This window comes from Bubalus bubalis, chromosome 3 (genome assembly GCF_019923935.1).
Source record: "Bubalus bubalis isolate 160015118507 breed Murrah chromosome 3, NDDB_SH_1, whole genome shotgun sequence".
NCBI lineage: Eukaryota > Metazoa > Chordata > Mammalia > Artiodactyla > Bovidae > Bubalus > Bubalus bubalis.
The window spans coordinates 164,589,467-164,604,972 of NC_059159.1; the positions used below are offsets into that span (position 1 = coordinate 164,589,467).

General features: G+C 55.2%; 1 protein-coding gene across 10 annotated transcripts in view; it reads left to right on the forward strand.

Moving 5' to 3' along the window:
• RGS3 (regulator of G protein signaling 3) overlaps window positions 1-12,044 on the forward strand; it is a 142,609-nt gene extending 130,565 nt beyond the window's left edge. For 6 of the 10 annotated variants that reach the window (XM_044940483.1, XM_006061228.3, XM_006061230.3 and 3 more), the window contains 5 exons: window positions 4,607-4,671; window positions 9,022-9,123; window positions 9,456-9,517; window positions 10,133-10,299; window positions 11,071-12,044. In XM_044940483.1, coding sequence (XP_044796418.1) covers window positions 4,607-4,671; window positions 9,022-9,123; window positions 9,456-9,517; window positions 10,133-10,299; window positions 11,071-11,256 — 582 coding nt within the window. In that variant the 3' untranslated portion in view covers window positions 11,257-12,044. The other 4 variants (XM_025282272.2, XM_044940485.1, XM_044940486.1 and 1 more) reach the window with 4 other exon arrangements.
• Window positions 12,045-15,506: the final 3,462 nt, after the last annotated feature.

The window sequence follows — 15,506 nt, forward strand, 5'->3', positions numbered from 1 at the left end:
CCTTTTCCTGGGAGTTAGGGACACTGCAAGAGCATCTGTGAATTTCACCCCAGCCTGGCCTGGCTCAGCTCAGAATCATGGGTCATTCCTTGACAGTGGAGAGAAGAGGCTGTGGCCCCTCCCTGGCGCTGCTTCCTTCTCCCCTCCTGCAGGAAGCCAGCCTGGGCAGAGGCTGCCAGGGGAGGGTGCCCGCCCTGCTGCCCTAAGGTTCCCATCTAGGCTGTGGTTCAGACAAGGGAGCCCCTGAGACGCCTTCTAGCTCCAAGGCATGATAGCACCTTCCAGCCTCCTACCTGAAAAAGCCTAAAGGATTCATTCCTCTGTCTAAACAAATAAGTGTAGAGTTTAGCCCCAGTGTTTCTGCAAAGTTCCATGTGGTCTGCCAGGATGGTCTGGGTCAGAGAGAGGAGCCAGGCATGGCCACGTGGCCCCAGAAGTCAGGTCAGGACCAACAGGGGGAATCAGGTGAGGCCCTGCTTATAGGAGACCCCTCAGTCATGGGTGGGGTCTGCAGCCAGACCTGAAATTTTTTTTGCTGCTGGCCAGCTCAGAGAGCCCGGGCAAATAGAAATGGCAACCCACTTCAGTACTCTTGCCTGGAAAATCCCATGGACAGAGGAGCCTGGAAGTCTGCAGTCCATGCAAAGAGTCAGACATGACTGAAGTGACTTAGCACACAGCTCTGGGCCTCAGTTTCCTCAGCTTTGTAAACTGGGGGGAAATAACAGCAAAAAGCTCTTAGAATTGTTGAGAAGGTTAAATGAAAGTATGACACAGCGCTTTAGCACACTGCCTGGCACGTAGTGAGTAACAGCTCGAACCACTAAAAAAATAGAGTTACAACCTGAACGTAGAGAGTTATTTTGTTTGGTGGGAATGACTCGGAGCCTGGGAGATAGCATCTCATTGTATCTGAGAAAACTGCTCCAAGGAGACAGGAGGGGAAGTCAAGCTGTATACAAGTCTGCAGACAGTCTGAACATCAAAGATCAGGTATCAAGTTAAGGAATTTAGCATTCTGTGTATGGGAAGATGCAAACCTCTGGGCTCACTGAATTCATTCCTTGCGTGTGCACCTCAGCTGTCTGGGGCCGATCCTGTTTCATGAGGAGTTGGCAGATGGCTGCTTCTTGCATTCCCCAGCTCCTCAGCAGTCACTGTAGGGGGGGCAGAGGCGGGGGGCGGGCAGCATCTGCTGGACTGCAGTTTGGGGAGCCCTCGTTCACATTTGGAGGCCAGAGATCACTGATGGCTGTGAGATTTCTTGTTTATTGATATGGCAGGAGACAGTCCATACCACCATAGCTACTAGTTACCAAGCACTTCCGCAGGTGTTCATTAATCCACACAACACCCCTTGAGAGGTCCAATTATTATCCTCATTTTACAAATAAAAAAAACCGAGGCACAGAGAGGGGATATAATTTGGCTGAAGTCGATTAGCTAATAAGTGACTGAGCTAGGATTCAAATCCAGGCAGTTTAGCATTTAACTCTTATTCCATGATTATTATAATAGTCATAGTTACAATATAAACGGTAATTATTCCTCCAGTCCCTGGAGGTGGCCGGGTGGGAGCTGGGCGGGCCTCAGGGACCTGTCTGGAGTGAAGGGCGGGCTGAGTGGCTCTGGGTTCATCTCCAGTCACCTTGCAGCACGGAGGAGCCAAGGAGCAGAGCAGGGGAGTAGATGGGAAGGAGAGACCCTTTGTGTGCTGAGCCTCAGGCAGGCCTCACTGCAGCTCCCGGAGACAGGAGGCTTGGCAGCCAAGCTGAGACTGGAAATCACAGCCCCGACTTTCTGTCTCAGTCTCTTTCTGGCACACAGCACCCCCTTGGTGTGTGGGTTTCGCTGGCTACTTTGGGGGCGGACTCCCAGGGCCTGAGCTCCCTGGCCCTTCTCTCAGGCTGATTGATGAGAGCCGACCCTGGAGAAGATGACCCCCTCCCAGCAGTGGAAGGAAGAGCCTGGTTCCCAGCAGTGCAGAGCCTGGGGGTGGCGGGCGGGGCGGGAGTGGTCCCCAGGCCCATTGTGTGGGGCCGATAAAGTGCGGAAGCTGAGGTTAAATGGGAGGAAGCCCAGTGCTCTGGGCCCTTTCCCACGGGTGGGGGCTTCAGGCCTTGCCTGGCCAGGCCAGACAACTGTGACCTGTGTGCACGGGAGACAGTGACACCAAACCCCTGGGCGGTGAATGCTGGCAGCGCCCAGTTCCTGAGGGCGCCCTGTGTGCCAGTCGGGCCTTGGGGGCCCAGACTTTATCCTGCTGAATCTCCCAAAAGCAGGGTGGATGCCTCTGCTGGAGCTCAAGAAGCTGAAACTGAGAAAGTCTGGGAACGTCTCCAAAGTTAGTGGAGGCAGCATCCATACCCAGCCTGCAAACTGTAGATCCGGAGTCCCGTACCATAGCTGGGCGTGTGCCCGTGTGTGCACGTACACACGTGTTTACAACTTTGGTGGGGCAGCTTTCTCAGGAAGGAGGCGGCATTTCCCCTGAGTCGTTCATTGAAAACCTTCAAGATGTGTCCCGTCCTTGCATCTGAGTACCAGCATCCTCTGGCGGAGAAACACAGGCCTTAAATTCAGAGAGACCTAGATTCCAGCTGTCACGTAAACGCTGGGTGTCCTTGGGCAGATGACTTAACTTCTCTGAGGTTTTGTTTACTTTTATGGACTTACTCTGAGATTAATGGGACAGTGTCTGGATAATGTCCATTCTGAGGTCTGGCCTATAGCATGAACTCCATGAATGAAGCTATAACTCATCCATCCATCCATCCATCCTTCCATCTCTGGGTCGTTGCCCCACTGAGGCTGGTAGCTCCAGCTATATCTGGACTAAGCCCACTTTTCCTCCCAGGATTGATAACATGGTGTTTTAAAGTTCAGCCCATTTTCTTTCTTTTACAAATGAAATTGAGATCCAAGGTGTGACTCATGAGGAGTCAGAGCTGAGAGTCACACCTGGTGGTCTTCTGTCATGTCTTAGGACGTCTCAGCCACAGCTATTCCAACATCTCGATGCATTTCCTGTGCTTCTGCCCTGGGGTGGCACTGTAGGGCTCTGATTTCTTCAAGAGGAGGATGGACACACAGAGGCAGGGCAACAGAGGGCGGCCCCAGGAGAGACGGTGGGAGTCTGCAGTGGTGTGGAGGAGAGGAGGGGTGACAGGCTGGGAGGGTGTCAAGACTGGGCAGACGAGGAGAAGGCCTTCCAGGAAGGGGGCACAGCATAGGCAAAGGGAAGGGGGGTGGAGGTAGGGCAGGGCAGAATCTGGGGGCTCAGTGGAACAGCAGGAAATAAAATTGCAGGCCATTAATCAAGCAGTGTGAAGTCTTCAAGATACATCCTTCCCAACCTGCTTTCCCTCTCCCTTGATTCTTTCATTCACTCAAGTATTTCTGGAGCTCCTAACGTACACCAGGCCCAATCAAGGTGACCTAGACAGAGGTGAAGGCAGACAGGGGCCCTGCTCTTGGGAACTCACACTCCATTAGAGAAGACAGATCGGAGAGAAGCCATGTTGGATACAGCGGGGACCTCAAAGGGGTGAAGAGGGCACACGCTTGGTCTAGGGGTCAAGGAGGGCTTCCTGGGTCAGGAGGCATTTAAGCAGCTTACCTGAGGTCTAGGTCTTTGCTGAGGCTGGGTCTTGGAAGGAATGGGAGGTGAGAGAGTCACCAAAACATCTCCCATGGAAGGAAGAGCATGTACAGAGCCCGGCTGGGAAGGTTTTTGGTTGGAATGGTTTTGGTTGGAGGGCAGTTTGAAGAGGTTGCTGGAGCAGGGGTCAGGCCAGAGAGATAACCGATAGAGTTGTAACTGATGGCGATACGGAGCTTTCTGCCCAGACCTGAAGATGGTAAACCCTGTACATCATGTCCTGGAGTTTGGACATTATCTCAAGGGTACTTGGGAGCCATGGAAAGTTTTAAGAGACAGGCAAGAGAAAGTGAAAGTGAAGTCGCTCAGTCGTGTCCCACTCTTTGCGATCCCATGGACTGTAGCCTACGAGGCTTTTCCATCCATGGAATTTTCCAGGCAAGAGTACTGGAGTGGGTTGCTATTTCCTTCTCCAGGGGATCTTCCCCACCCAGAGATCAAACCTGGGTCTCCTGAATTGCAAGCAGATGTTTTTACCATCTGAGCCACCAGGGAAGCTCTGAAGGCAAGAGAGGTGCTCTTCTATGTAATAAATCACTTAACACGCTGCTGACCCATCCCAGGTCTCTTTAAAAACCTCAGAATCCTGAGTTGGTTAGTCATTATGATCTCCATGTTGAAATTAAGCACTAGAGGCTCAGAGAGGGACAGCAGTTGGCTAAGTCACACAGTAGAACCTTGACTGAAGCTTTGTCTCTGTCCTGCCCTACTGCCATGAGCGCTGTGTTTCTGGCTGTTCTGTTCAAGCTGCGTTCCTAGGTGCTCAAGGAGGACACTCCAAGAACAGGCTGCTCCTGGTAGTGGGGTCTTCCTCCCTCCACTGTTCTTCAAGGGGTGGGAGCATGGAGGTGGGGGTGGGCTGGTTGGTGGGACCTGCTAGATCCCTGAGCCTTTCTTTGCTCAGACAACAGCCCAGGCTGCAACGTGTCTGTGTTTTCTCTGCAGATGAGCGGGCCTGACACAGTAGGGGACGATGATGACACCTCCCGGAAGAGAAAGAGCAAAAACCTGTACGTTGGAAAGATCTATGGTCCTCACCCTAGTGATGGGGGCGGGGGAGCGGTCCCTGCACACCTCTCCTTCCCCTGTCCTCTGGCTTATTCTCCCTGCCCAGTGGGCCAGGGGCAGAGGCAGGGAGAAGGGGCTGCATCCAGTCCTACCCTAGACAGACACTCATAAAAAATGGGATCTTGGGACCTAGCCATGGCCCCAGGGTGAGGTCAGCCAGGGTCCTGAGCACCCAGCACCGCCCTCAGCGTCCATCCACACAGAGTGAGGCAAGGTGCAGATTTAGTGTCTGGAAGCCACAGGGAACCAAGCAAAAGCAAGGAGCCGGGTTGCCCTGGCTCTGTCCACCTGCCAAGCCAAGCAGTGGCCAAGTGACCACGACGAGTTCTTTGCTACCTCTGAGAAAGGGCTGACTGGCCTGGTCACGAGGGTCACCTTTCTCCACTGAGCTCTTGAATGCTGGCAGTCCTGGGCATTGCCAGGAGGGGGTGCTGCAGGCTCAGAGAGCGGATCCCATACACCCCCATGCCTTTCTGCCCCCACCCCCTCCACACAATTTATACTTTCGATTCGGAGGTTTGTTAGAGGTGCTCATTTATTAACAGAGAGTGAGGGGTTTTCTCCACGGTCTCCTTGTACCCCGGGCCATGGAGACTGCCGGCAGGGACAGAGGAGAAGGCGGTAAGGGACATGGTGGCCCTCAGAGGGAACCCCCTCCACTCCAGGTCCTGTAGAGCCCATCGTAGCACACCAATTAGGCCGGCCTCAGGGTCGGGGGACGAGTCCTTCCCAGGTGCCTTCTGCCACGTTCTTCCCTGACCTCGACCTTGGCTCAGGTCCACTCCCAGAAACTCTTTCCCTCCAGCTCCCCTGCCCTCTCCAGGTTCCTGCAGCAACACTGGGCTTCTCTCACTCTGCAGCCAGAACCGTTGCACTTTCTAGGGAAGGTGAAATGCACAGAGATGACTCTTTGTACCAACCATCCGGTGCAGGCGGCACCAGAATGGCTGAGGGTGGCACTCCCAGGAGTGTGGCAGTGGAGGGCAGCAGAGGGCAGGCATGCAGGATGCTGGAGCTCTCCTGCCTCACCCACTCTGGCCATCTTTCCAAGTGGGGCACTGCCTCTTGATGGCCCATGGCTCACATTCTTAAATGCTTAGGCGAGGACTCTTCGAATCTGCAGTGATAAATAGCTCATATTTATTGTGCTAGGCACCGTTCTGTGTGCATTTACATATATTATCTAATTTGACCTTTGCATGCACGCCTGCATGCTTAGTTATGTCTGACTCTGCGACCCCATGGACTGCAGCCTGCCAGGATCCTCTGTCCATAGAAGTTTCCAGGCACAAATACTGGAGTGGGTTGCCATTTCCTACTCCAAAGGATCTTCCTGACTCAGGGATCAAACCTGCGTCTTTTGCAGTGGTAGGCGGATTCTTTACCACTGCGCTGCCTGCCTTTACAACACTTTAAAGAAAAGAGAAATTATTGGAGTATAGTTGCTTTATAATATTGTGTCAGTTTCTGCCGTACAGCAAAGTGAATCACGTATACAAATATCCACTCTTTATTAGATTTTTTCCCGTCTAGGTCACCACAGAGCATTGAGTAGAGTTCCCTGTGCTGAACAGTAGGTTCTCATTAGTCATCTGTTTTATACATAGCAGTGTATAAATGTCAAACCCAATCTCCTAATGTGTACCCCCTCCTTGGTAACCTTAGGTTTGTTCTCTGCATCTGTGACTCTGTTTCTACTTTGCCAATAAGTTTATCTGTACTATTTTTCTGACCTCCCTGGTGGTGCAGATGGTAAAGTATCTGCCTACAATGCGGGAGACCTGGGTTCTTACCATAATTTTTATTTTGCTTTCCTTTTTTCTTATTTAACCTGTTTTACAAATGAGTACACTGAGGCAGAAAGAGGTTAAGTTGGTTTTCCAAGGTTAAGTTGCTTTTCCAAGAGTTGAGATCTGAAACCTGGCGTGATGGCTCTAAAAAAGTAAATATGCATACACATATATTTAAATTTTTTTAATGTATGTTTTTCCTTCAGTGCCTGTTATTTATTTACTTATTTTTTTGGCCTCATGACGCAGCTTGTAGGATCTTAGGTCCCTGACCAGGGGTCTGATCTAACCCAGGCACCCTGCAGTAGAAGCACAGAATCCTCACCACTAGACCACCAGGGAATTCCCGCAGAGCCTGTTATTTCTAAGCCGAGCACCCTGAAGGAGGTCTGCAGCACCCCTGCTAAGTAGCCTTTGAGCTCCTAGTGATGGGAGCCCATTCTTCAGAGGCCACTTGCTCCGTCTTTCCATGGCTCTGATTGGAGGAAAGTGTCCCTTTAGCTTCCTCTTGGGGGCCCCAGTTCTGCTCTCTGGGCCCATGTGGGGCATCTCTGACCTCTACCACCCTTTCTCGAGTTACCTGGGTGGCAATCAGGGACTTTCGAGGCTCTTTCCAGCTGTGCCGTGTGGCTGTGGGTCTGCCCAGCTGTGCATCTAGGGACGAAAGGCTTGGCTGGGCAGGCGCTTCAGACTCCTCCAGCCACAGGGAAACACAGTGGTCTCTGAGCCAGCAAGGAGCCCAAGTGGATGGCGGCAGCCTGCAGGTTGGACCTCAGGCAAGCTCTCCTCCCGCCACCCCCCTCCCCCCAGCTTCTATGGCCTCACCTCGATAGCGGGCCAGGAGCAGGGGTCCGAAACAGAGCACGGTGCCCCAAGAAGCGGGGCTCTCTCACTCCTAGCCCCACCAAGGCTCTCAGAGGGCCTTGATCCTCACCAGAGGGCTGCCTGTCCCTGGACTCCTTGGCCTTATCTCATTGGCTTGGAATCTGCTAGAGCAGGGTCCTCACCTCTAATCAGCTGCCCTAGGACCTCAGGGTCCATGCAGGTAAGCCTGAGCGCTTTTGCCCCAGCCACTGTGCGAAAGCTTTTTGTGCATTTTTCCCCTTGCCTCGAAAGAATCCCAGCAGATGGTAGGTACTGTCATCATCCGTGTTCAACAGATGAGAAAGCTTGACATTCAGAGAGGTTAGGTAACTTGATAAAGGGCACACAGCTGGTAACGGCCGGGGCTGGGAGCTGAACCTGAGACGGTCTTGCTGCAGCGCTTCTGCTCTTAACGTCCACCTGCACCACTTGCCTTCATTAAACAGGGCATCCTGTTGGTCTTAGTAACCGTTGAAGCTCGGATAACTTCAGAAGTATGCTGCCCAATGTATAAAACACATTTGAAAGCCCATTATTTCAATTTCTTTTACACTTACTTAGCTTTACGATTTTGATAACACATTTTAAATTTCACGCGTTTAATTTTTCGGTTCAGTCAGCATTTGTCGTCTTTAATCAGAAGGACAGAGATCAAAAACTAAAACAAAAAAATGTATTATTCAAAAGTCATAAGACTAAGTAGGCGTAAAAAAGTTAATTTGTTTCAAATGATGTTTTTGAGAGTTTATGGGCTTTGTACTTTTGAAGTGACTCGAGCTTAAAACTTGAAACTTCGTGGGACATCCTGCATATTCATGGGTGGATATATCCAAAGCCGATGACGGAGACTGAGCGGTCTGCTGGCAGAAACTATTCACAGGGAGGTACCCAGATAGGGGTCTAGGGACCGGGGAAGCAATCATGAGCAGGAGATGCTTAACCCCTTTCTCGCCAGCAGCTTGCCCACAGGCTGAAATCTGCCCTGGGGGAGTGGCAGGGCTAAAAATGGCTCTTGGCTAAAAATAGCCTGTCCTGCCACCCTGGTGGGCAGAGCCTCCCTTCCCTCCCGCCTTCCCTCCCAGCAATTTGCTGACTTGTTTTCTCCTCCTTCCCAGGGTGCTGCCATGGTAACGGGGAGGCCAGTCACAAATAATGGATTTGGCTTCCTGCCTGGGCGGGCCCCAGAGGCCGCCCCTTCCAGACACATGCCCCTTTCACGGGCTCCCTCTCAGGGTTGGCCAGGAGGGATATTTTTTTTTCCCTGCTCCGGTCCTGGTCCCTCCCATTTCCTGGCTCCTCCTGTCTGAGTCCCAGCCTGGCCTGTGCCTGGGAGTCCAGTCGTCCGGGGGCTGGAATTCCAGTGAGTGAGTGCTCAGCTGCAGCCCACACCGTTGCCGCCTGATACCAGGTTGGGAACAGGAGCCTAGGGGTGCTTGCAGCGGACCGTCCCGGGCAGCAAGGTGGGGGGCCCTACAGCGATGCTCCGAGGCATGTACCTCACTCGGAATGGGAACCTCCAGAGGCGGCACACCATGAAGGAGTAGGTGCCCCTCGCCCCAGCCCTCACCCTCCCGACCCTGAACTGGCAGCAGGCGAGTGGACCGGGCTCACCGAACCCCTCTCTGCTTCTGTCCCCAGAGCCAAGGACATGAAGAACAAGCTGGGCATCTTTAGGCGGCGGAACGAATCCCCTGGGGCCCAGCCAACGGGCAAGACAGACAAAGTGATGAAGTCATTCAAGTAGGTCCTCTCCGGCACCCCTGGGCCCCCTCAGATACTCCCGGGTCCCGTGGGAGCAGGGTGGCTGGTGGGCGTGTAAGGGAGAATGCAGTCGGCTTGATTCGGCTCGGGGGTGATGGAGGCTCCTGTGGAAGGAGCCTCATACCCTGCATGAGCAGCGTGGATGGGGAGCCGCTGGGGAGGGGCAGAGGAGGGGGTAGAAGTGAGGGGTGGTTCCCCTCCTGTGCTCCTCATGGGGCTCAGCTACTTGCTGGGGCCAAGGACAGCTGACAGGGGTCAGCTCACTTCCCTGAGCCTCCTGGCCCTCACTGTGCCCCTTGCCTCCCCCTCAGGCCCACTTCAGAGGAAGCGCTCAAGTGGGGCGAGTCCTTGGAGAAGCTACTGGTCCACAAGTGTAAGTGGGGGCCACCCGGCCTGTTCCCTCTCCGTGTCCTGTCCCCCGTCCTCCTCTCCTCCTCTCCCAGGCTCAGAGAGTGCATCTGGCCCCAGAGAGGTTGCCTTTCCCTGTTTCCTGGGTCCAGTCATGTGTCCCCGCTGTTGGGAAAGGCTGAGGCCCTTGGTCTGGCCTTGGAGCCTGCTGCTGCCAGCCCCTCTCTGTCCATGAGAGCTGGCACTGCCTGCTGGAGGCCTTTGGGACCTGTGTTCTCAGACCCATATTCCCAGAATAACAATAAACACTTCCATGTGCTGAGGGCGTACGCGGGGCCAAACGTGCCTGTCATCTCGCGGACGGGAACCCCTTCTGATCCTCACTAGGATCCAGGAGGTGGTTCCCATTTGACAGATGAGGAAACTGAGGCACCGATGGGGAGAGACCTGGCCAAGGCCCATGAAGAGGCAATGTAGGGGTGGGGACCATATCCTGGGTTCCTGGGTCTCAGGAGCGGGTGACCTTACTAAGCCCCCAGCATCTGCACCCAGAATGAGCCAGGAGGGTCCGCTGGGGGGGCCTGAGGGCAGAAGGGGCTGGTTTGGCCTCTCACCTCAGGGTCTGGGCTTCTCCTCACAGACGGTCTAGCGGTGTTCCAGGCCTTCCTCCGCACTGAGTTTAGTGAGGAGAACCTGGAATTCTGGCTGGCATGCGAGGACTTCAAGAAGGTCAAGTCACAGTCCAAGATGGCGGCCAAGGCCAAGAAGATCTTTGCTGAGTACATCGCCATTCAGGCGTGCAAGGAGGTAGGGCTTTGGGCTAGGCCCTCAGGCCCCCGTCCCCATGCCCAGTGGCCTCTCGGTGAGGGGGCTGGCTGGAAGCCTCAAGGAGGCGCTCAGCAAGGGGAGAGGCCAGAGTGACTCTTAGAGGCCAAGTGCTCAGGGTGAAGAGGAAGCAGGCTGGGGTTCCCGGGAAGAACAGAATCCTGACTGTTAACACAAATGGCGACTGTCAGGGGCTGCTAGGTGCCAGGCCCATGCAAAGCCCTTCACAGATGAGCGCTCATATTTACCCCTCACAACAACCTGTAATATAGGTTTTAATATTATTTTCATTTTTAAAATGAGGAGACAAAGTCTCAGAGAGCCTAATGTCTACTGAGTGCTTCCTGTGTGCCAGGCGTTATCTTTTTTAAATAAATGGATGGTGATGCTTAATGTTCACAGCTCTTTGAGGACTCTACTGTTATTCCAGCCTATAATTAAGACACCCAGGGCTCGGAGCACTTAAGCGATTCGCTTAAGGTCACACACCTAACATGTGGCACTGCTGAGATTTGAACCCAGGTAGCCTGACCCTAGAGGTGATATTTTCAGGCCCTAAAAACTCTACCACACCTCCAGTCAGTGACCGAACCAGGACTTGACTCTGCTAACCTATGGGGTTCCCCTCTGAACCTTACGATGTGGAGTAGAAGGGCTTGGAGATGAGAGGCTGGGCAGGTCCTGACCCGGCCCCCGGCCCCTAGGAGCAGCTTCTTGCAGGCAGCCCTGACCTCATCGCCCTCCGCCCCGCAGGTAAACCTGGACTCGTACACACGGGAGCATACCAAGGACAACCTGCAGAGTGTCACTCGGGGCTGCTTCGACCTGGCACAGAAGCGCATCTTTGGGCTCATGGAGAAGGACTCGTACCCACGCTTCCTCCGCTCGGACCTCTACCTGGACCTCATTAACCAGAAGAAGATGAGTCCCCCGCTTTAGGGGCCATGCGGGTAGAGCTCAGTGTTCACACCAGGCAGGCTGGGCCCCTTCCCACCTGCCTCCCTCCCCCCTGCGACAGAGGGGGCAATCAAGCCCCCGGAGGCTGCGTCCGGACAGACAGACGGACATTTGGATGAGAGGCCTGGACCAAGAGAGGCCCAGGCCACTGGAGGAGTAGAGGGACTGGCCCCACTGGGTCCCCGCTGCCCTGGTACGAGGGGGCCCGAGGGCCTGGGCAGGTCAGGGGCCCCGGCTAAGACAGATCTGGAGCTGCTGCTCCCTGCTGCAGAAACTTCGCAACGACCAAGTTCCTTAAAGAACTGGCTGGCGGGGCAGGGGCCGAGGCCTGAGCTCCGGGGCTCTTCGGGGGAGCTGCTGGGGCTCACAGCTCGGACCCCTGCCTTGAGTTTTATTTATTTAAACAGTAGTTGGATGCTTGGCACGTCGTCCTGTAATAGGAAACCTTTGCCTCATCAGTTTTCCTACTTTACAAGTGCAATATTTTAACCAACGCCTTCTGAAAAAGCCGCCTTGCTGAGAAGGTGGGCACCATATTCCAGTTTCAGGGGATTCAGTGGTCCCGAGCCCCGTGGCGGGCAGCCAGCTGGGCCTGCTGGACCGATAAGGCCCAGACGGGTGGGGGCTGCAGTCTGACCTCACACCGAAATCCAGCCCCCCCTGAGTGAGGGGGGTCCCCCGGGGGGCCCCGGGAAAGCATGGCACCCTCAGACCACACAGCGGCCGAGTTCTGGAGCAAATAAAAGGCCTGTGTTATTTTTTGTTCTTGACCCTTTCTGTGCGTTCCTGATTCCGAGGCTTCCCAGGGTCACTGGGGCTGGGAGGGTTGGGATGGGGGCTGCCAATCATGCTTCTCCTCTCTTGCCATCACCTGCCTCCTGTCCGGTGCCGGTGCTGCTCCCTGACAATCAGTTGCCGCCTCTGTGCATGAGCTCTGCCAGGCTTGTTCCACTTACCATCGCATCTTCCCCACAAGCCTGGGAGGTGGTGGTTATCCCCATTTTACAGATGAGGCATGTGAAACCCAGGCAAGTAAGGCGACTTGTCCAAGGTCACACAGCTGGCAAGTGGCAGCCGGCAAGGGGCTCAGCCTAAGCTCGCCTGACTGCACAACCTGCTCTCTGGATTGCCGTCCTCTGCTGGCTACTGGATGGAGTCCTAGCTGGGCTGCTAACTGGCTATGTGACCTTCAGCAAGTTCCTCCACTTTTTTCTGCCCTGCCACACTCTGAGATTCTAGGGGAACTTACCGGAGCACAGGGATGGTTGGTGGAGGTGGGTGAGGTCAGGATCTCAGGCAGGGTGGCAGCTGCAGGCAGGTGGGCTCACGGAGGCCTTTACAATGGAGAAAGAACTCAGGAGGTGACAGGGCGGGTCCTTCTGTGGCCCTGAGGGAGACTTCCCCTCTGTACCTAACAGGAGATACACATTTAGGAAAGGCCAGGTTGAGAGGAGGCCCTGGCGCTCGCTTAGAGAGGTGGAAGAGAGCCTGGCCAAGCTGATGCAAAAGCTGCCCCTGATGCCTACAGGTACCACCTGCAAGGGTCTGGAGGCAGGGACCAGGGTGTGGCCTGAGGTGGGGACTGGCTGCCTGGGCTGACTTAGATGAAGGCAGACAGAGTCACTGCAGGAGGACCCCATCTCTTTGGAGCTTGTTTCCTGTGTGGGGTTTCAGGTTCAGGGCTGCCCACTGGGGACTTGGAGATGCAAAGGATAGGGGGCTGTGCAGCCACTCTCCTCCCTGCCTTCCCTTGCTGGTCGCCCAGGGCAAGGACACCCCAGGATCCCCCTGCACATGGAGAACATCAGAAACGGTTGTCTCTGGGGTCCTAATGTCGGGCTAGGCAAACAATAGGTGTTTAATAAGTGTTGCAGCCTGTTCCCCCAGCACCGGTGTGTGAGCTCCTCTGGGAGTGGGGCTGAGTCTTCTCCCCGGTGCCGGGGGCCTGGCCAGGGAACCCTGTCTGGCTTCGTAAATGGTGAAGGGCTTTCTCAAGGCTGAGCTGCCAGTGCCTCGATGACCCAGAGGGATGGGGGACAGAGATGTGCGCCTGGATCAGAGTGAGGGATGACACTCTCAGGTGTCATCCAGGCCTGGAGATTTGGGGACCTGACACCTGGGAAAACTAAGGCCCAGAGAGGACTGCAACCCCACTCCAGGTCCCCCAGAATGGTAGCCGCAGAGCTGACATCGGCACTCAGGGCTTCAGGGTCTGGGCTCACCTGGCCTTGCTGTGGTGAGGAGGGGACCCTGGGTCTGGGAGGAGACTCACCTTCTCCTTTCGCGAGGTTCCAGGGAGTCAGCCTTGGGCTGGGCCCTCCATCTTTCCCATTCCCAAGTTGCCATGGAAACCTCAGGCCAGGAGAACCAAGTCAGGCAGATGGAATTCCCATTTCGGAAGGCCCCACTGCCTGGTTTCCATTACTCACACCCGGCGCCCTTGGCCTCCAAGCTGCTTTGGCTACACAGAACAGCTGGAGAGCAGCCTGGAAAAGCGCCTGGATCTGCCTGCCCTACCCCCACTTGGACTCCCGAGGGACTTGGGCACAGCCCTCACCGCCTTAGGCCGCAGTCCTCTTACCCGTATGGTGTCTGGACTGTTCCCCATTTCTTCTTTCACATGTGGTCTCCATCTAGCAACCCCAGGCCGGTCAAGATGTGGGATCTGAGAGCTGTGAGGTCACCACGTCCTGTCCAGCTCCCTCCCCATCTCACAGATGGGAAGACTGAGGCAGAGGGAGGGAAGCAGCAAACGTGTAGAGGTGCAAGGCCCAGGCCCTGGAGTCAGGCTCTAGGATTCACTTAGCCCCTGGTTCTGCCACTTACTACAAGCTGCAAATCTTTGGAGGAAAAAAAAAAAAAATCCTGTAGCCTCTCTGCCTCAGTTTTCTCATCTATAAATTGTGCAGATTGGCACCTACCTCAGAGTGGCGGTGACTCAGTGAGGCTGTTTGCAGCAAGCTGAGCCCAGGGCCTGGCACAGGGACCTGCTCCTCCAGCACAAGCTGCCATCAACCATGTCACTTTCAGGGTCATGGGGAAGTGGCCAAGCTCACTCTCTACCTTCATTAGAGTGGATGGGGAGCCTGAAGACCCCAGATCCCTGTCCTTCCAGGAATGGTTTTGCTGGAGAATGAAGCCAGCCTGTTCCAGGGAGTAGGTCACAAACAGTCTGTTCCTGTACTGCTGCCCAGTCTTGGCCTGGCTGCAGGCAGCTGGGGTCAGCTGGCAAACTGGGTGTGGAGGGTGAAAAGGGGAGAGGGCAGCACAGTAGTGCCTCGCGGTGGATACCAGCAGGAGGGAATTCAGCCCTGGCCTGCCTGTGGCAACGTCACCCAGCTCCGTTGTGGACCAGTCAAGTCCCTCGTGCTACTGGCCTCTTGGCCTGGCTGGGCGCAGATACGGCCTCCTAGACTCTCCAACCTAGAAGAGACCATCTGGATCCCACTGAGGGCTGGTGCCTGGGTCCCTTCTTGGGTTTCTACTTGCATCCCTCCTGTGATGGGGAGCTCAGTACCTCCAGAGGTGGCTCAGGAGCACCTGGGAGCCTCTTGGTTCTAAAGTTCTTCCCCAGTGAAGTGGGATCCTGGGGTGGAGGTGGGGCAAAGGAGGTAGGTCAGCAATAGCCTCCAGAGGCCTCCTGCCCAGCCAGGGCCCCACAGGCTCACCCAGTTAGCCACCTTCCCTCCTTCCCACCCCCTCGCCCTCACCAAACTCCCTGAGCTCCCTACCCCCCCACTCCCTGCCTGGCTCCTCCTCCCTGTATCCCTCCTGCTCACATCCTACCCTGGAAGGTGTCTGATTCACCTCTCTTCCTGCGAAGACTGCCCCTCACCCCTGCCTCTCCCTCATGGCTCCCAGTCCCTCAAGCGATAGACCCTGGGGCCTCAGGGAAGGTGCTTCTGTGCTGTTGTTTTGCTTAAAGTCTGCAACATCTGTGAAACATCTGGCTTTTCCTGTCTTCTCCCTGGTCAGCCAGGAAGGAGGGGAGGGGGTATCCTGGGCCCCCTGCCCCCAGGGGGGCCCCTCCCTTGGGTTGGAGGAGACAAGTTGAAGACGAAGGAATCTGCTCAGCACGATGGGAGTGAAGGCACGGCTGGGGCTGGGGGAGGGCAGGCTCAGGCTGGAGATAAGAAATGGCAGCTCAGGCCTCACCCCCAGGGCGCTCCATGCCTCACCCTCACCAGGCCTCGAGAAGGTCTGGGTATTGTTTCCATTTCACAAGTGAGAAA